At 40.2% G+C, this 15986-nt stretch overlaps 1 protein-coding gene across 6 annotated transcripts in view; it reads left to right on the forward strand.

Moving 5' to 3' along the window:
* MITF (melanocyte inducing transcription factor) overlaps positions 1–15986 on the forward strand; it is a 220762-nt gene that overhangs the window by 194869 nt on the left and 9907 nt on the right. For 3 of the 6 annotated variants that reach the window (XM_007076633.2, XM_015535069.2, XM_042979410.1), the window contains 3 exons: positions 6711–6828; positions 9782–9856; positions 15585–15660. In XM_007076633.2, coding sequence (XP_007076695.2) covers positions 6711–6828; positions 9782–9856; positions 15585–15660 — 269 coding nt within the window. The remainder of the gene's footprint in view (positions 1–6710; positions 6829–9781; positions 9857–15584; positions 15661–15986) is intronic. The other 3 variants (XM_007076634.2, XM_015535070.2, XM_042979411.1) reach the window with 1 other exon arrangement.

A 15986-nucleotide genomic window follows, 5' to 3' on the forward strand; every position in this document is an offset into this window, starting at 1 on the left:
CTCTAAAGAAGGATATGCACTAGCTCACAAGACAAACAGGAAAACACAATGGTTAAGACTTGGGGATTTGTGCTCATATCTGGGTTCCTATCCAAAGCCTTCCATTTCCTCTGTCATCTTGCGTGTTACGTAGCTTCCTGAAGTCCTACATTTATCCATCTGTAAAATCAGACTGATAATTGTACCTGCCTCACATGGTCATCTCATAAAGTATGTGTAGCATTCAGCATTGGAAACAAGTTGTACTTAACAACATCGAAATTATGAAGTAATTTTTTATACTATCAAGTAATTTTGATAGTATTTTGTTCAGGTGATATTCCTTGAGCATCTATAATGTGTCTAGTTCTACTATAAAATAACATCATACTTAATAATTATAATTCAGATGTTACAATGAGTTTCTGTATGAATTCTAGACATGGGTCCCAGTTTGCCTCATGGAGAACTTGTGCTCAGAACAATCCTTCTTCTTTTTTTAATGTATTGTGTTTTTTTTTTTAATGTTTGTTTATTTTTGAGAGAGAGAAAGAGACAGAGTTTGAGCGGGGGGTGGGGGGGAGAGAGAGAGGGAGACACAGAAACAGAAGCAGGCTTCAGGCTCTGAGCTGTCAGCACAAAGCCCGACGTGGGGCTCAAAACCACAAACATGAGCCGAAGTTGGAAGCTTTACCAACTGAGCCACCCAGGTGCCCCCTCATGACGAACCTTTTGAAGACAGTTTTCAAGACCCCCATTTGCTTTTCTTCTTTATTTTTTTTAATGTTTATTCTTAGAAAGAGAGAGGGAGAGAGAGAGAGAGACAGCATGAGCAAGGGAGGGGCAGAGAGAGGGAGACAGAATCTGAAGCAGGCTCCAGGCTCTGAGCTGTCAGCACAGAGCCCAACGTGGGGCTCGAACTCACAAGAGATCATGACCTGGCCGAAGTTGGATACTGAACCAACTAAGCCACCCAGGCGTCCCTGCTTCTCTCCTTTAGACTGAATACCCATGTCTCCTCAGTCCTTCTACAATAGAATGGAAACCTTATTTCTTGATTATCTGATTGCTCCTAAGCTAACTTTATGATTGAATTAGCATTTACTGAATACCTACTGTGTCACCAGCCCTGAGTGAAGTGCTGTGGATGAAGATGAGTGAGGTTTCCTACCTCTGCTCATAGAGCTTCCCAGCCTGGAAAGAGGAGACTGCGTCAGACCTTGAATAGAGGAGGGTAGTTCGGGAGTAGAGGCGCAATCTCAGGAGAGCTCCTAGGTGGGAAAGATGCCCTGGGCAGCGTTGAATTAATTCCCAGCCAGGGCAGGAGTCACCTGTAGCACCCTCAGATGTCGCTTACTATCCAGGCATTCATTACTTTTCTATATTTGCACGCTGAAAAAGTCTAAAGGTAACCCCAGCAGAACCAGACCATGACCAAAGCGGTTCATCATTTTGCTATTAGTGGAGACCCTATAATATAGAGATTAGGAACTCAGATCATGAGCCAGACAGCTGAATTGAGTGCATACTCTTGAGTGAGTTATTTGACCTCTCTGACTCACTTTCTTTGTCTGGAAAATGGGAATAATAATAAGAGCATCTAAGACAATAGAATTCATATGAAAATGGCAAGAGCTAATCTACAAAAAGCATTTAGAAGAGTCTTGATTCTGATACGCACTTACTAAATGTTGGTTCCTAGTTCTTATTCTTGATAAACTTGGGCTTGGGTTGTCAAAAGAAACAACAAAGCTACCACACGTCACTCACATTTTAATTTCTCCCCCGACAGTAGAGTTTAAACTTCACATTCTTTATGTTAGGCATTTCTTTTCCGTTTATTTGATTCTTTGATATGCTTTATTTCAAGTTAACTTCTTGAAAAAAAAAAGTAAAGTGGAAGGGACACTTAGAGAGGAAACTATCCTAAGGGAATTGGAGTCTAGAAATAACTATTCTAAGAGCACAAGGGCCCTCTTGTACCATTACAAACAAAGAATAAAAGTCCCAGTTTACTTGTGCTCACAGTGCTCAATTGAGATTCAGAGAAAGGGAACATCCAGAAAGAAAAAAATAATAATATTTTACAATGATCATTTACTTGGAAAAATATTCATTTTGGTGGAGCAGAACATTGAAGAACACAATTCAGACCAAGTTTGGGGCACAGACCCATAGGCATTCAGCCCCTCTTTATTTGTCCCTATCAGACTGTGGCTTCGATCTGGACATTGTACACTTCTATGCTGGAAGTGAAATTTTTTTTTTGTTTAATTTTTTTAATGTTTATTTTTGAGAGAGAGGGAGAAAGACAGAGCATGAGCGGGGGAGGGGCAGAGAGAGAGAGGGAAGCACAGAATCCGAAGCAGGCTCCTGGCTCTGAGCTGTCAGCAAAGAGCCCGACGCGGGGCTCGAACTCACGAGCCATGAGATCATGACCTGAGCCGAAGTCAGATGCGTAACTGACTGAGCCCCCCAGGCGCCCCACGACATATCCATGTTAACAGAAGATGCCTCTTCCTCTTCCTTAGCTTCAAAGATATTATTTTGCCCTAATTATAAATGTTGGCTATGTTTATGGGGCAGTTTTTCTAACCCAGAAGGGGAACCACAGAATCCTTTCTTAAATATGCATGGCCGATTTGTAATTAGAAAGCCATGTTTATTTTTGTATTTATTTAAAAAAAATTAAAACAAATTTTTTAAATGTTTTATTTATTTCTGATACAGAGAGAGACAGAGCATGAGCAGGGGAGGGGCAGAGAGAGAGGGAGATACAGAATCCGAAGCAGGTTCCAGGCTCTGAGCTGTCAGCACAGAGCCTGACGCAGGGCTTGAGCTCATGGACTGTGAGATCATGACCTGAGCCGAAGTCGGATGCTTAACCGACTGAGTCACCCAGGCACCCCTAAAAAAATTTTTTTTAATGTCACTTATCTTTGAGAGAGAGAGACAGAGCACGAGCGGGGGAGGGGCAGAGAGAAGGGGAACGCCCAGAATCCGAAGCAGGCTCCAGGCTCTCAGCTGTCAGCACAGAGCCTGACGTGGGGTGCAAACCCACAAACTGGAAGATCATGACCTGAGCCAAGGTTGTATGCTTAACTGACCAACCAGGCACCCCAGAATGATGTGTAATCAACCTTCCACTTAGTAGTTTCAACGAATGACAGCCATTAACACAAACAACATAAGGCACCATTTAGGGGCAGAGTCTCTCAGCTTCAGCCCCACTAACATTCGAGATGGATAGTTCTTTGTTATGAGGCCGTCCTGCTCATTGCAGGATGTTTTTAGCAGCATCCCCAGTCTCCACCCATTAGATGCCAGTGGTACCCTCCACTCCCCCCCAGTTATCACACCCTAAAATGACTCTAGAAGTTGACAGATCCCCTCGGAGAATGGGGGGGGGGAGGTCCCCAGTGGAGAAGACTCGATTTGAACACTGAGCCGTTAATACAGCCCTGTAGTTCCCTTGATTCCTATATTTAGATTTGCACTGCAGCCTGGCAAAATTGGTACAGTGGTTGACAGGCTACATAGTAATTAACATGGCATATGTGGTGTCATTGATCAAAGTTTAGAGCGGATTGGGAATACAGTACTTTGTAGAAAATCATAATATTACCAAACCTGGCAGTGTACTGATCACTTAAACACAGTGTTTCACCCCCTGTTACCTCTAATTGTTACACAACCCTGTGAGATGGGTGATGTGATCACCACTCTTCAGAGGTGGCACCATGCCTCAGAGAGGTTAATATCACACAGCAGGTCAGTAACACAGGCAGGTTTTAAGCTAGTTCCCTGGCTCCTAAGCCCGCCTATGAATGGCTGCACTACTAATGTGTAAATTTGAGCATCCATACTTGGCTAGTGAGCAACTAGGTTTTTATTTGCTTAGATCCAGTTGGAGATGACTTGAAAATTGCACTTTCTAATTGGTTTATCAACAGATTGACACTACCCCTCCCCCAATACTGTTATTAATATAGTATATGAACCTCCTACCACAAAGCTCTGTTCACACATAGCTAGCCCCATGGTGTTTCTGCCATAAAAGCCATTAAGATGACATCCACAGAGTGCCTTTCTAGTTCTGTACCTGGCCCAGAGTAGGACCCCACACAAAAAACTGTCCCCAACAAACTATTCTGGCAAGGTACATGCTGCCAGCTCCTGTTCGGCAAGTGTTGGAAAAGCAGCTAGAGCAGGAAATCTTTCAGAGAAGTAGATGGACACTTATGAGCCGTTCTGGGGACTGGAAGTAATGATGTCTGACCTCAGTGGAGTACCCGATAAGGCGTCTTGTTCTAGAGATTTTAATTCATCTCCCTTCTTGGCGGCCCCACTGTCACTCCCTGCCATTCACAGCAATCTTTTCTGGAGTTTTCAGCTCCCTCCCAATCCATTTCTCTCCGGGGGTCCCTAGTCTTGCTCTCTTTCTCCCTAACGCCATCCTGCATGTCTCTCCATCTGTCTGTCCACCTCTCTCCCCGTATGCACATGTGTCTCTCTCTTCCTGTTTCCACCCCTACTCTGAGTCTTTGTCTCTGTCTCATTCCCAATTTTTGTTTCTTTTGCTCCATGTCCGTCTGTCTCTGTCTCCCTCCCGCCCTCCCTTCCACGTGAGTCTGCATTTATTTGGTATATGTACACACATTTTCCTTTAGAATATGTTTAGAAAATATGTTCTTGTCCTGGAAAAGCTTATAATCAGATATCTGTTCACTGTAAATCCTTTGGTGACTTAAAGATTTTTTTTAAAGCTCTCTATGTATGTCTTGTCTATTAATTTTCCCTAACAAATCATCATAATAACACAATTGCACATGTTGCTTACAGTTTGCATTTGAAAATATAATAGATATGATTTGTATTTCTAGAGGAATGGAAATATATTTTTTTAGCTTGTTGCATTGAATTTTTAAAGCCACATCCTTAGTTTATTAATACTCAGTAGTTCCTCAAAAATCTGAAACTCCGGAAAGATAGGAGGAATCCAGAGGGGTTATGAGATGTCATAGCAGCTTTAGAAGTTTTGATGCTCTAACTCTTTACAGTGCTGTGCTGAGAGATTTGCACCCCTTTCCTTCTGGTGTCTTAAGTTGGACAAGAGTACGACTGAACACACACAGGAAGAGACTGACCCTAAGAAGGTGACCTACTTCAAATAAAACCACTTAGTAAAATGACAGCGAATAATCACAGTCACTTTTGATCAGGTTCTTAGCTAGAGGGGCTTGAATTGTGGTTCAAGGACATTTTAAGTTATCACAGCGCATTGTTTATATGAATCTGTATAATGGGATATATATATTACATTTTATATACATAACATACATCCTGCCTTCAAAAAGAAGCAAAAGACTGAGTGGAAAAGAGAGAGAGGTGTTCTGCTGATCTGTCTGTCCTCCCTGCCCTCAGGCCCCAGTCATATTAGAGCTGGTATCCTTGTTTACCTGCCAGAAAGTACAGGCCTCCCCCATCTCTTTTGTTTGGGGTTTAGTTCGGGGTTCATTTCATAGAGCACATACTTAGAAGCCACGGTGGATAGATGGTCGAAGGCTACTGATGAAGGGAAACACATTTCTATCTTTATTCTGTGAGATATTTTTATCTGTATGTTAGTAGCCACTGGAGAAAATGAAAGGTGAAATCTTCAATATCATCTTTATTGGAGCCCCTTGGTCAGTAAACATTCACTTTTCTCAGATGTGGAGTAAAACTTAGAATGTATAGTCAAGGACAGGAAGGGTTAAATGATCAGTTTCTTACACGGTGTTAATAGTTTACAGGAAGTGTTTGAATTAAGCTGGGAATGGGGAGTTCCTGCAGTGGCAGAAGTGAGGTCACTTAATTGTGTCCCCAGAGTGATAGTTGAGAACTTTATTTCAGCCGGTGGGAAGAGGAAATGTCCGGGGCCCCTCTTGTGCCCAAAAACGGACACATCAGACTCTTCCAGTGAACTCAGTACAGGAAAAGCAGCACTGGGGGCAGAAATAAGTTCACTACTTTAAATGATTCAACTCAGAACTGGAGAAAAACACTCTTAAGCTAGGTAGAGAAGGCTAAATACTTCCTTTTTTTTTTTTTTTTTTTTTTTTTTTTTTTTTTTTTTTTGTAGTGTATGTTTTGTTCTTTTATTAAAGTCAGTGGGCTCCCTCTTGTGGCTTTGCGAAAGATTTCACTCTCAAGGAAAATAGCTCTTCTTTAGCAATGAGGAAACCATTTCTTTGCCAATAGAAAACACTTCTCAGTGCTTTTCCGCTGCAAAAGTGCTCTTTATGGTGAAGAGAGATAAAAAGGAGAGGGATGGAAAAAAGACTTTGATGAAAAACGTGCTTTGGTGAAAAAGTCATGCCACACAGAACCCTGTTTTATGGTAATAGCCGACCTTTACTAAACATATAGCGTATGCCCCTGGATGTGCTAGATAGTGAGTTTGCCACATTATCCATTGTCTGCACGCTCAAAATGTATGTATAAGCTGGTAATATAGCCATCTTATGGGTAGGAGATTCCGCGTCCTTCCTTCTCTCAAAGGGAATGAGCTAAGGTGACCATGTCTCTGAGTGAATGAAAAAGTAAACATGTCGTGCTTTCCTGTTTTAAAAAAATGACTTTTTTGCATCCTACCATTTCTTTTAAGTAAAGCCTGGAATCGATACGGGTTCTAGCTGAATGAGGAGCTGTTCAACAGTTTGTTTCTATCACTGTTTTTCTGTCTCTAGTTACCTGTCTCTGGAAATCTGATTGATCTTTATGGCAACCAAGGACTGCCACCCCCAGGCCTCACCATCAGCAACTCCTGTCCAGCCAACCTTCCCAACATAAAAAGGGAGCTCACAGGTAAATCCTGGCAAGAGTGCCTCTTACTGGGGATTTTCTGTTGATTTCCTGACAAACACAGTTCTCAAAATTGTGACCTCCAGACTCTTGCCAATTCGTAGACATACTTTTTTTTAGGTCTATGCGGTGGTGAAAACATTGAGCAATATTTTAAGATGGAAGATTTATACTTGAGAATTTCCAGTATTTGAGGTACTGGGAATTGGGACTGCTGTCACTCCATGGCATTGTTAGAACTCCATGACACCCCTCATTGTGTCTTTGGCTGCTGTCCCCTTTGGGCTGGGGGCACTAGGCAACATTTTTAATGATCAGATGTCTCTAACCCATCTGGTGTTTGTGCTAAGCCCCTAGAAGCATTTGCGTTTGAGAACCCTGGGCAGATATTTTGTTGGACATACATTCAAGCCCACAGTTGTCAGGATAGGGTAAGAATGAATTTCTTAACATCTTCAGATGCCTCCTGTTATTTTTGCTAAGTCACATGCAAAAGATTTATTACACGGAGTAAAAAAATAGATTATAAAACCAAGCAATGGGTATTGTTTGTTCCTGGGGCAAGTGTGAAATTACCTGTTTCACCATTTTGTTTAACGCTTTAGGGAGAGCATTTGGCCATTAAAACATGACGAAACGACATTAGAACTGGCATTCTATCATGCTGAATTTTATGGCCCTCACCTTATCCCCCTTTTTCATGTTTGGTCCTTGCATCTTGCAGGATTACGTGAACACGCTGAAAATACGGAAAATATATTTGGTGCGAAAAATTCCTATTTGTTCAAGGGTGTCTTTTTTAAAAAAATATTTCAGAAGATAGTGGCAAGAGAAAGACATTTGGAAAAACAAACATTGATTTGGTTTAAAAGAGATAATTAATTGGGGCACCTGGGTGGCTTAGTCCGTTAAGTGTCCGACTTTGGCTCTGGTCATGATCTCGAGGTTCGTGACTTCAGGCCCCACATCAGCTATGTGCTGACAACTCAGAACCTGAAGCCTGCTTCGTATTCTTTGTCTTTCTCTCTCTCTGCCCCTCACCTACTCGTGGTCTCTCTCTACTATAAATAAACATTAAATTTTTTTTTAAATAAAGGATAAAACTAATTAATATTAAAACTCATCGGAAGTCAACAAAAAAGTAGGAACCCTACCAGGAAGGAACAGTGTCATGAAGTTCTTAGAAAATAATGCTGAGATCTATACTAAGTAATGATAAAATGTGGTTAGCGTGACATGAACAGAATTCTTACAACTTAAGTGCAAAGTGGGGTTTTGAATTATGTGTTTGCTTCTTCAAAAACAAAAGAAAACAACAGCGGCAACAGGTGGGAATGAGACAAATAGGTAAGGGGTAGACGTTGATTTTTTAAAGAAAGTAAGCAGATATAATGAAGTATACACTTCCAGAATCACTTTCTATCGTAGAAAATGACCTTTCCAGGCAGGAAAAGGAAAAACAGACAGGAATTAGGGTTCTGAACATTGCTAGTTGGAGCAGGAGTATAATGTAGCCAAAAGCTTAGGAGTCAGATCTGATCTACAGGGAAAAAAATACCTTTCTTAAGTTTGGTTTTCCCACCTGTGTTAGATTCTGGTCAGGAAGCAGAGACCACATGGTGATTTGAACAGTGGAGGTTTAAAATATAGAATTGTTAACCAAATACAGGCTAGCAGCTACTTAGGATGATATGTTAAAGAAGATCCTGAGGCTGCAGGGGGTATCCAGGCTTGAGAAAGAACCTCCCCCACCCCTCAGGCCAAGAGTCCACCCCCTTGGGGAGGATGTGGGTGAAGCTACCAGATGGTAGAGAAGTTCACCGGATTGCCTTGGCCAAAGCTGGTCCACAGTTAGTGGGTTGAAGTTGGAAGGCAGAAAACCATGGTGTGTGGCTGGCAAACTGAAAAAAAAAGGCGGGGGGGGGGGGGGGCAGAAATAAAGTGAGAAAACAAAAGATAGTGAAGTGGAGGGTGTATGAATAAAAGTTGTCTGTAATGCTCATGTGAGAAACAAATAGAAAATCATTTGGATTGAACTTCCCAGTTGAAATAATTTAGCTTCTGAATTATTTATTTGTACATAATAATACATGCATAATACATACATACATACATACATACATACATACATACTTTAGTGGCTATGAGTTATGCTAAAAAGGTTTCTATTTTGGGGTAAGATTCTGAGTTAAGGTAGTGTAATCTTTCAGATAACTCTTCTGAAAAGGAAATAACAAAGGTTCCAGAATCCCGGGATTAGTCAAAGGACTGTTTCTCTCTTGTTTTGGTTTGCTGTCCTGAAGGGTGCAAAGTAATCCCTCATCACAGAGAACTCACAAGAGTTGCTATGCAAATACATCTTTTCCAATAGAGCTGCTTCCATATGCTTTAGTACCCTATTCCTCTGTTTGTTTTCATAAACCCAGACTAGGAAAATAGTTGCTCCTAAGGATCATGATTTCATTCCAGCAGGTTCTATTGGAACCTGGCTTCCAGTTCTGAAAAAATGAGTCCATTTCCACCAGTCAGTTAGAGAGCCAATGTGATAGCTTCTGTACCCAGTTTTTTATGTCAATGTTACAAAGGCCTCAAAGAAATAACCTCAAAGTTCTGTTGCATGAAAAGAAAATTTCACTCCTGATAATAGAATATCAGCTGCAATTTTCCCTAGTTCTCTGGTTATTTATTTTTCCTCTTGTATGTTTGTAGTGTGTCAGACATCTTTGTTACTGGTCTTTTACCATTTTGTAGAAGCCAAGTCTTTGCATTTATTTCGTAAGTATTGCTTTGGAAAAAATGCAACTTTTTAAGAATGGTAATTTGAAAAACCCTCTTTGGATTGTTAGAATCTGGTCGGATAAGCTTCTATATATTTAGAAAATGAGGTGTTTTGTAGTTGACATCATTGTGTGCCTTGAACCGTTCCAGTTTCTAATTACTTCATTCACGTGCACAGCGTGTATTTTTCCCACAGAATCTGAAGCGAGAGCATTGGCCAAAGAGAGGCAAAAAAAGGACAATCACAACTTGAGTAAGTTGGTTTTACGTTCATGATATTTGATTGGAGTGGATGTTCCCCCTTATGTCAAAATTGTTTGAAATCTTACAGGGGAGGAAATTGATATGTATAGCTGTTATAAAGATATAATTTATGGAAGAAAAATTGTTTTTCAGAGAAAGTAACATGTATTTTCCCCATATTTTATCTCCAATCAAATTGAATTTTTTCCAGTATTCTGAAAAGTATTTACTTTACTTGTTTATAGTAATGGTGTGTGTGTGTGTGTGTGTGTGTGTGTGTGTGTGTGTGGTGAGAGGGAGACTTGATCCCCAACTACCCAATTATAAGTGTTGCTCACACTGGAACTTATTAACAAAAGGGGATGATGGGATCACCTTCTCCAGTGAGATTTGAAAGAAAAAAAAATAAAACACCTGGAGGGGAGTCAGTGGGTAAGGTACCCTCCCAAATTTCTGACCTTACTTGTGACTTAAAAAAAAAAAAAAGTCTCCTGACATGTAAAAACACATTTAATTTACTCTTGATCAAATCTTTAAGCTTTTTCCTATGAGAACTTAAGGTTTTTGTTTCATAAACAAAAGTAAAAGAGGATGCACAGTTAAAAATAATTTTTCATCTTTTGGCCTCCTGTCCTCTTCTTCCTAAATTGAGTTTTAAGAATGTAATAAGTTATGTATAGACACTTTGTTGTGGTAAAAATGATAGAATTAGACCCGAATTTAAAATGATAGAATAAAGCTAGAATTCTCCTCTGATTCGTAAAAGTCATCATTGTTGGTTTGTTTTTCTTTTTTCTTTTTTCCAATTTGTTGTTGATCTTGCCAGTCTCTGCCCATGTGTTTAAGAATACACACACGTGCACATGCACACCGAGAATAAATAGTGGGCTTTTTGGTGTCTGTTTTAACACAAGCAGTATCATGTTATCCATATTTGTTGCTGTTTGCTTTTTTATACTCAGCAGCTTTTCCTGAAGAACCTTTGCAGTTGTTAGTGTAGGTCTGTCTCCTTTTAAAAAACTGTTATATAGTATTCCATAGCATGGCTGTGTGAAATTGAGTGATTCTCCTACTGCTAAGTGTTGAAATTACTTCCAGCTTTTCCCTGTACTTTTTTTTTTTTAATGTTTATTCATTTTTGAGAGACAGAGAGTGACAGAGCACGAGAGAAGGGGCAGAGAGAGAGGGAGACACAGAATCAGAAACAGGCTCCAGGCTCCGAGCTGTCAGCACAGAGCCCAACATGGAGCTTGAACTCACAAACTGTGAAATCATGACCTGAGCCAAAGTCAGACGCTTAACCGACTGAGCCACCGAGGTGCCCCCAGTTTTTCCCTGTTCTAAGCAATGCCACAGTGAGCATTTGCACACGCGCCACTCTATCTGTGTACAGGGGAGTTTCTTTCTCCAGGTCAGGTACTTAGAAAAGGAATCGCTGGGTCCCAGAGGGGATGGGTTCTTTCTTTTAATAGATACTGTCCTTCCTAGTTCCCATTTCAGCTGGGAGAAGCTCTGCTCCTTTTAACCCAAAGATTGGGAGTAATATTTCTAAGATCTCCTCTGGCTTCCAAGTAATTGTACTCTAAGACATTTGTTCTTTCTATATAACTTAGAATTAAGATCATCAGGCGTTACCCAAAACTCCACCTAATTGACCTGTGGAAAACGAAGTTGGATCTTGTCAAAAACAATACCTTTACATAGACACCTGAACTCTCAAGTTTAGGGTTGTCAGTAAAATATAAACATGATTAGGTCATACTCTGAGGTCTATAAAAAAAAAATCTTAAAATCTCATCTAACCATGAGAAATGAATACTCAAGGGGTGCATGGGTGGCTCAGTTGGTTAAGCATCCGACTTCGGCTCAGGTCAAGATCTCACAGCTCCAGAGTTCGAGCCCGGCGTCAGGCTCTGCTCTCAGTCCAGAGCGCACTTTAGATCCTCTGTCCCCCCTCTCTCTGTCCCTCTCCTGCTTGTGTGCATGCTCTCTCACCCTCTCTCTCAAAAATAAACATTAAAAAAAAAGAAATGAGTACTCAAGTTTAGATTGTCCATTGACATAGCTCTTCCTCTTCTAAGAACTTACCTTGTAAAAGTAGTTGCCAAAATGTGAAAAATAATACATTCATTTGTTTACTCATAACTATTTACTGAGCCCTCATTATGTCTGAGGCATTTTTCTACAGAAGTGAACTAGACAGATAGGCTTCTCACTTATGAGCTTCCATTTGACTCAAGGGCAGACCCAATAGATGAGCAAACGAATACATTAAGGTGGTGTTTTCAGTACAGAACAAAAACCACGATAGGACTAAAATGTGTATGTGAGCACTGGCCAAAATATTCATTATACCACTGACAGGGAGAAATTAGACATAGTCTAAATATTCATCAGTGGAGTATTTGTAAATAAATTACAGTATATCCCTATAAAGGATACTCAGTGTCTCTTAAGAAGAATGGGGTTGGTCTTTTTTACCTGATTTACATGGATAGCCACAATATATTACTGAGTGAGAAGAGTTTAGTGGCAGATAATATACATATTATTATCTCAGTATGTAAAAAGAATACACTAAGTATGTGTGTGTGTGTATATATACATACATATGTATATATATATGTATATATATGTGTGTATATATATGTGTGTGTATATATATATATATATATATTCCTCATAGAACCTTCTATCATCTGCATATTTCATTTGTTTATATATATCATAACATATAATATGCAACATTTAATATAAAACATTTTGTTTATATTATAGTATATTAAATTATTATATTATGTTATGTTATCATAAATTATATATTACATCAGAAGCAAACGAATGAAATATGCAGATGGTTGAAGGTTCTATGAGGCGAGAAAGTACAGGCAACAGGATAGAGTGTCAGGATAGGCATGCGAGGTGGTGGTTCAGTTTTAAATAGGGTGGTCAGAGAAGGCTCATAGGTAAATCTGAGGCACTACCTGAGGTTGGTGAGGGCAGAATCATACAGATGTTTGGGGAAGGGTGTTCCACTCGGGGTGAACAGCAGTATGAAGTCCTAAAGTGGGAAGTGGATCTCGTTTGGTTGAGGAATTGCAGGAAGCCAGTGGGGCTAATGGGAGGTGGGACAGCGGTAAGTCACAACAGAAGATGTGGTCAGAGAGGGAGAGGAGCAGAGCATGAGGTCACAAGGATGGGAGCCCACCAGATCCTTGAGGACCTGGCTTTTGTCTCAGTGAGGTGGGAAATGATTGGCGGGTTTTCAGCAAGGGGTTGGATGCTCTGCCTTAGGTTTTAACAGGATCCCTCTGGCTGTTGTGGTCTAAATAGACCAGAGTGAGTAGGAAGCAGTGGGTGTGGGTGACAGATGGTAGTTAGGAGAATTGCAGTAATCCTTAGGCAAGAGATGATGGTCGCTTCTCTCAGGTAACAGTGGAGGTTGAAAGTGGGCGGATTCTGTAGATCTTTTGAATATAGAGACAACAGACTTTGATGACGGATCCGATGTGGGATGTGAGAGGAACAGAGGTGTAGAACTGATTCCAAGGTTTTGGCCTAAGTAACTAGAGGAATGGAGTTACAGTAAATGAGGTGGGAAAGGCTGTGGGTGGAGTCGTTTGAGCATGGAAGAACAGGAGCTTGTGTTTGGACTCTTGGGGCTGCCCATTAGACCTCCCTGTGGAAACAACTAGTAGTTGGACATACGAGTCTGGAGTTTCAGGGACCTATCTAAGTTGGAAATACAACTGTGGGAGTCATCAGTGTTTGTGTGGCGTAGAAAACCATGAGACGAGATGAGATCACGAGTAAGTGAATATAGATGAAGAAGAGTTCCAAGAACTGTGCCCTGGGCAGGCAGCTTGGTTAGAGAATAAAAATCATCACAAAGGATATATAAGAAACTTAACAGTGGTTGTATCTGGATCACAGGAAAGTTTTACTTCACGTTATGCATTTCAGTGCTGTTTAAATTTTTCTGATTGTTATATGCTTGGAAAAGTAAGAAAGCATGTCATGCTTTTAGTTTTGGAGGAGGTTAGCTACAAGATCAGAGGTCCAAAAATTCCTTCTTTAGAACCAGTGAGTATCAGTGTATCTGTTTTATAAAAATTTAATGGTAAGGCAGTATTTTAAATGCCTGGTTTAATCATAGAAGGGATCCCTCTGCTAAGAAAAAATACAGGGTGTGTTGGGAAAGTAGCATATATCATGTACCTAAACATATGGACTACTAGTAGGTCAAATATAAAATGTGTATTAGGTTATATTATGTTTAAAGTAAAATGTTAACTTTTTAATCTGATTTATTAGACCTTAAGTTATTTGGAATTTATTTGCCCGGGTAGGTAAATTAGAAACATTTATTAACCCATATGCTTTACTGTTTCACCCTCCCAAAAGAAGATGATAATTTAGCTACACATGCAACTGAATTGATAAAATAGGGATGCTGTTAGGACTCATGGTGTAGTTAAACAAGCTTAACTTAACTTCTAGGATGTGTTACCCAGCACTGTATCCCCTCAACGCATCTGCCTATTGAACACTTGAAATGTGCTAGTTCAAATTGTGATGTGCTGTAAGTATAAAATACACACTGGATTTCGGGGCGCCTGAGTGGCTCGGTCAGTTAAACGTCAGACTCTTGATTTCGGCTCAGGTCATGATCTCACAGTTTGTGAGCTCGAGCCTCCCATCGGGCTCTGTGCTGGCCTGCTTGGGATTCTCTTTCTCCCCCCCTCTCTCTGCCCTTTCCTCTGCTCATGCCCTTTCTCTCTCAAAATGAATACAACCTTTAAAAATTATAAAATAAACACTGGATTTCAAAAATTTAGTACAAAGAAAAGAATGTTAAGTAGTTACAATTCATATAGCTTACATGTTGAAAGGATGGGTATATTGGATTTAACAAGATATTCAAATTAATTTTTCCTCTTTCTTTTTACTTCTTCAATGTGATTACTTAGAAAATTTTAAATTACAGAATTAACTCACATTGTATATATCTGTTGGGCAACACTGGGCCTAGGGCAGGGAGTTTTGTACGGCCGGTAGGCTAAGAATGTTTCTTATGTTTCTAAATGGTTAAAAAAATCCAAAGAGGAATGTTTTGTGATATGTGAGAATTATATAAAATCCAACTTCTGGCATCCAGCGCTTCTCGTTAGTCAACTGGCATTGCAAAAAAAAAAAAGTATCCAGTTAATATTGTCACATTTTGAATGTTGTCAATAAACAAAGGGAACTTATTTTCTCTTTCGTTACATAAATATCTACATAACATCCTCAGTTTTGCCAGTTTGGCCCTCAAAGCCCAAAGTCCTCATTATCTGGGCCTGTAGAAAATGTTGGTTGCCCCTAGTCTGAATGGTCAGGGTTGAGTTCAGGCTGTTTTCACTTGCTCCTGGGTACCCTTGTCAAGTCCCTAATATCCCCCAAAGTAGTTTTGTCATTTATCATTGAGGATACTTAACTCCAGTGTCAGGGTGTTATAGAATCAAAGGAGAAATTACAGTCTCATCACTTTGTAAATGATGAAGTTCTGTACAAAGGTAACTCATTTGTTTGGAAGCACTTGAACCTCAGTCCCAAAACCATGATAGTATCTGGAAACCCAGATCCGGAAACACAGCCTTGGGCTGGCCAGGCTAATGCGTACATGGCTTTAACGAGATATGCTACATGTGTATGTGGTGCTGTTACTGACAGTCCCTTCCTGTCCTCTTTTCTTGAAGTTGAAAGAAGAAGACGATTTAACATAAATGATCGCATTAAAGAACTAGGTACTTTGATTCCCAAGTCCAATGATCCGTGAGTACAATTCCATGTTAATCTGCATTGTATATTTTTGGGGACCTTAATGCTTATTCATATGTTGCAGAAAGGGCACAGTTCTAAAAACCAGAGTCAGGAAGCACCCCCCTGAACCATTGGTTCCACGTCTGGTATAGTTATCCCTTTCCTTGTTAGTCTGGCCAAACTAAAATTTTGAGAGAAATGAACTGAATTGTATTAAAGGGTTATTGGGCATAAGGTCTTCAGCTTTGGATACGAGGAGATGGCTTTCTGAAATCTGAGACTCCTTGGCAAATGATCAGCAAGCTGTTGGAAGAATTCTCTTTAATGGTTGCAGGATA

The sequence above is a fragment of the Panthera tigris genome, chromosome A2 (genome assembly GCF_018350195.1).
Source record: "Panthera tigris isolate Pti1 chromosome A2, P.tigris_Pti1_mat1.1, whole genome shotgun sequence".
NCBI lineage: Eukaryota > Metazoa > Chordata > Mammalia > Carnivora > Felidae > Panthera > Panthera tigris.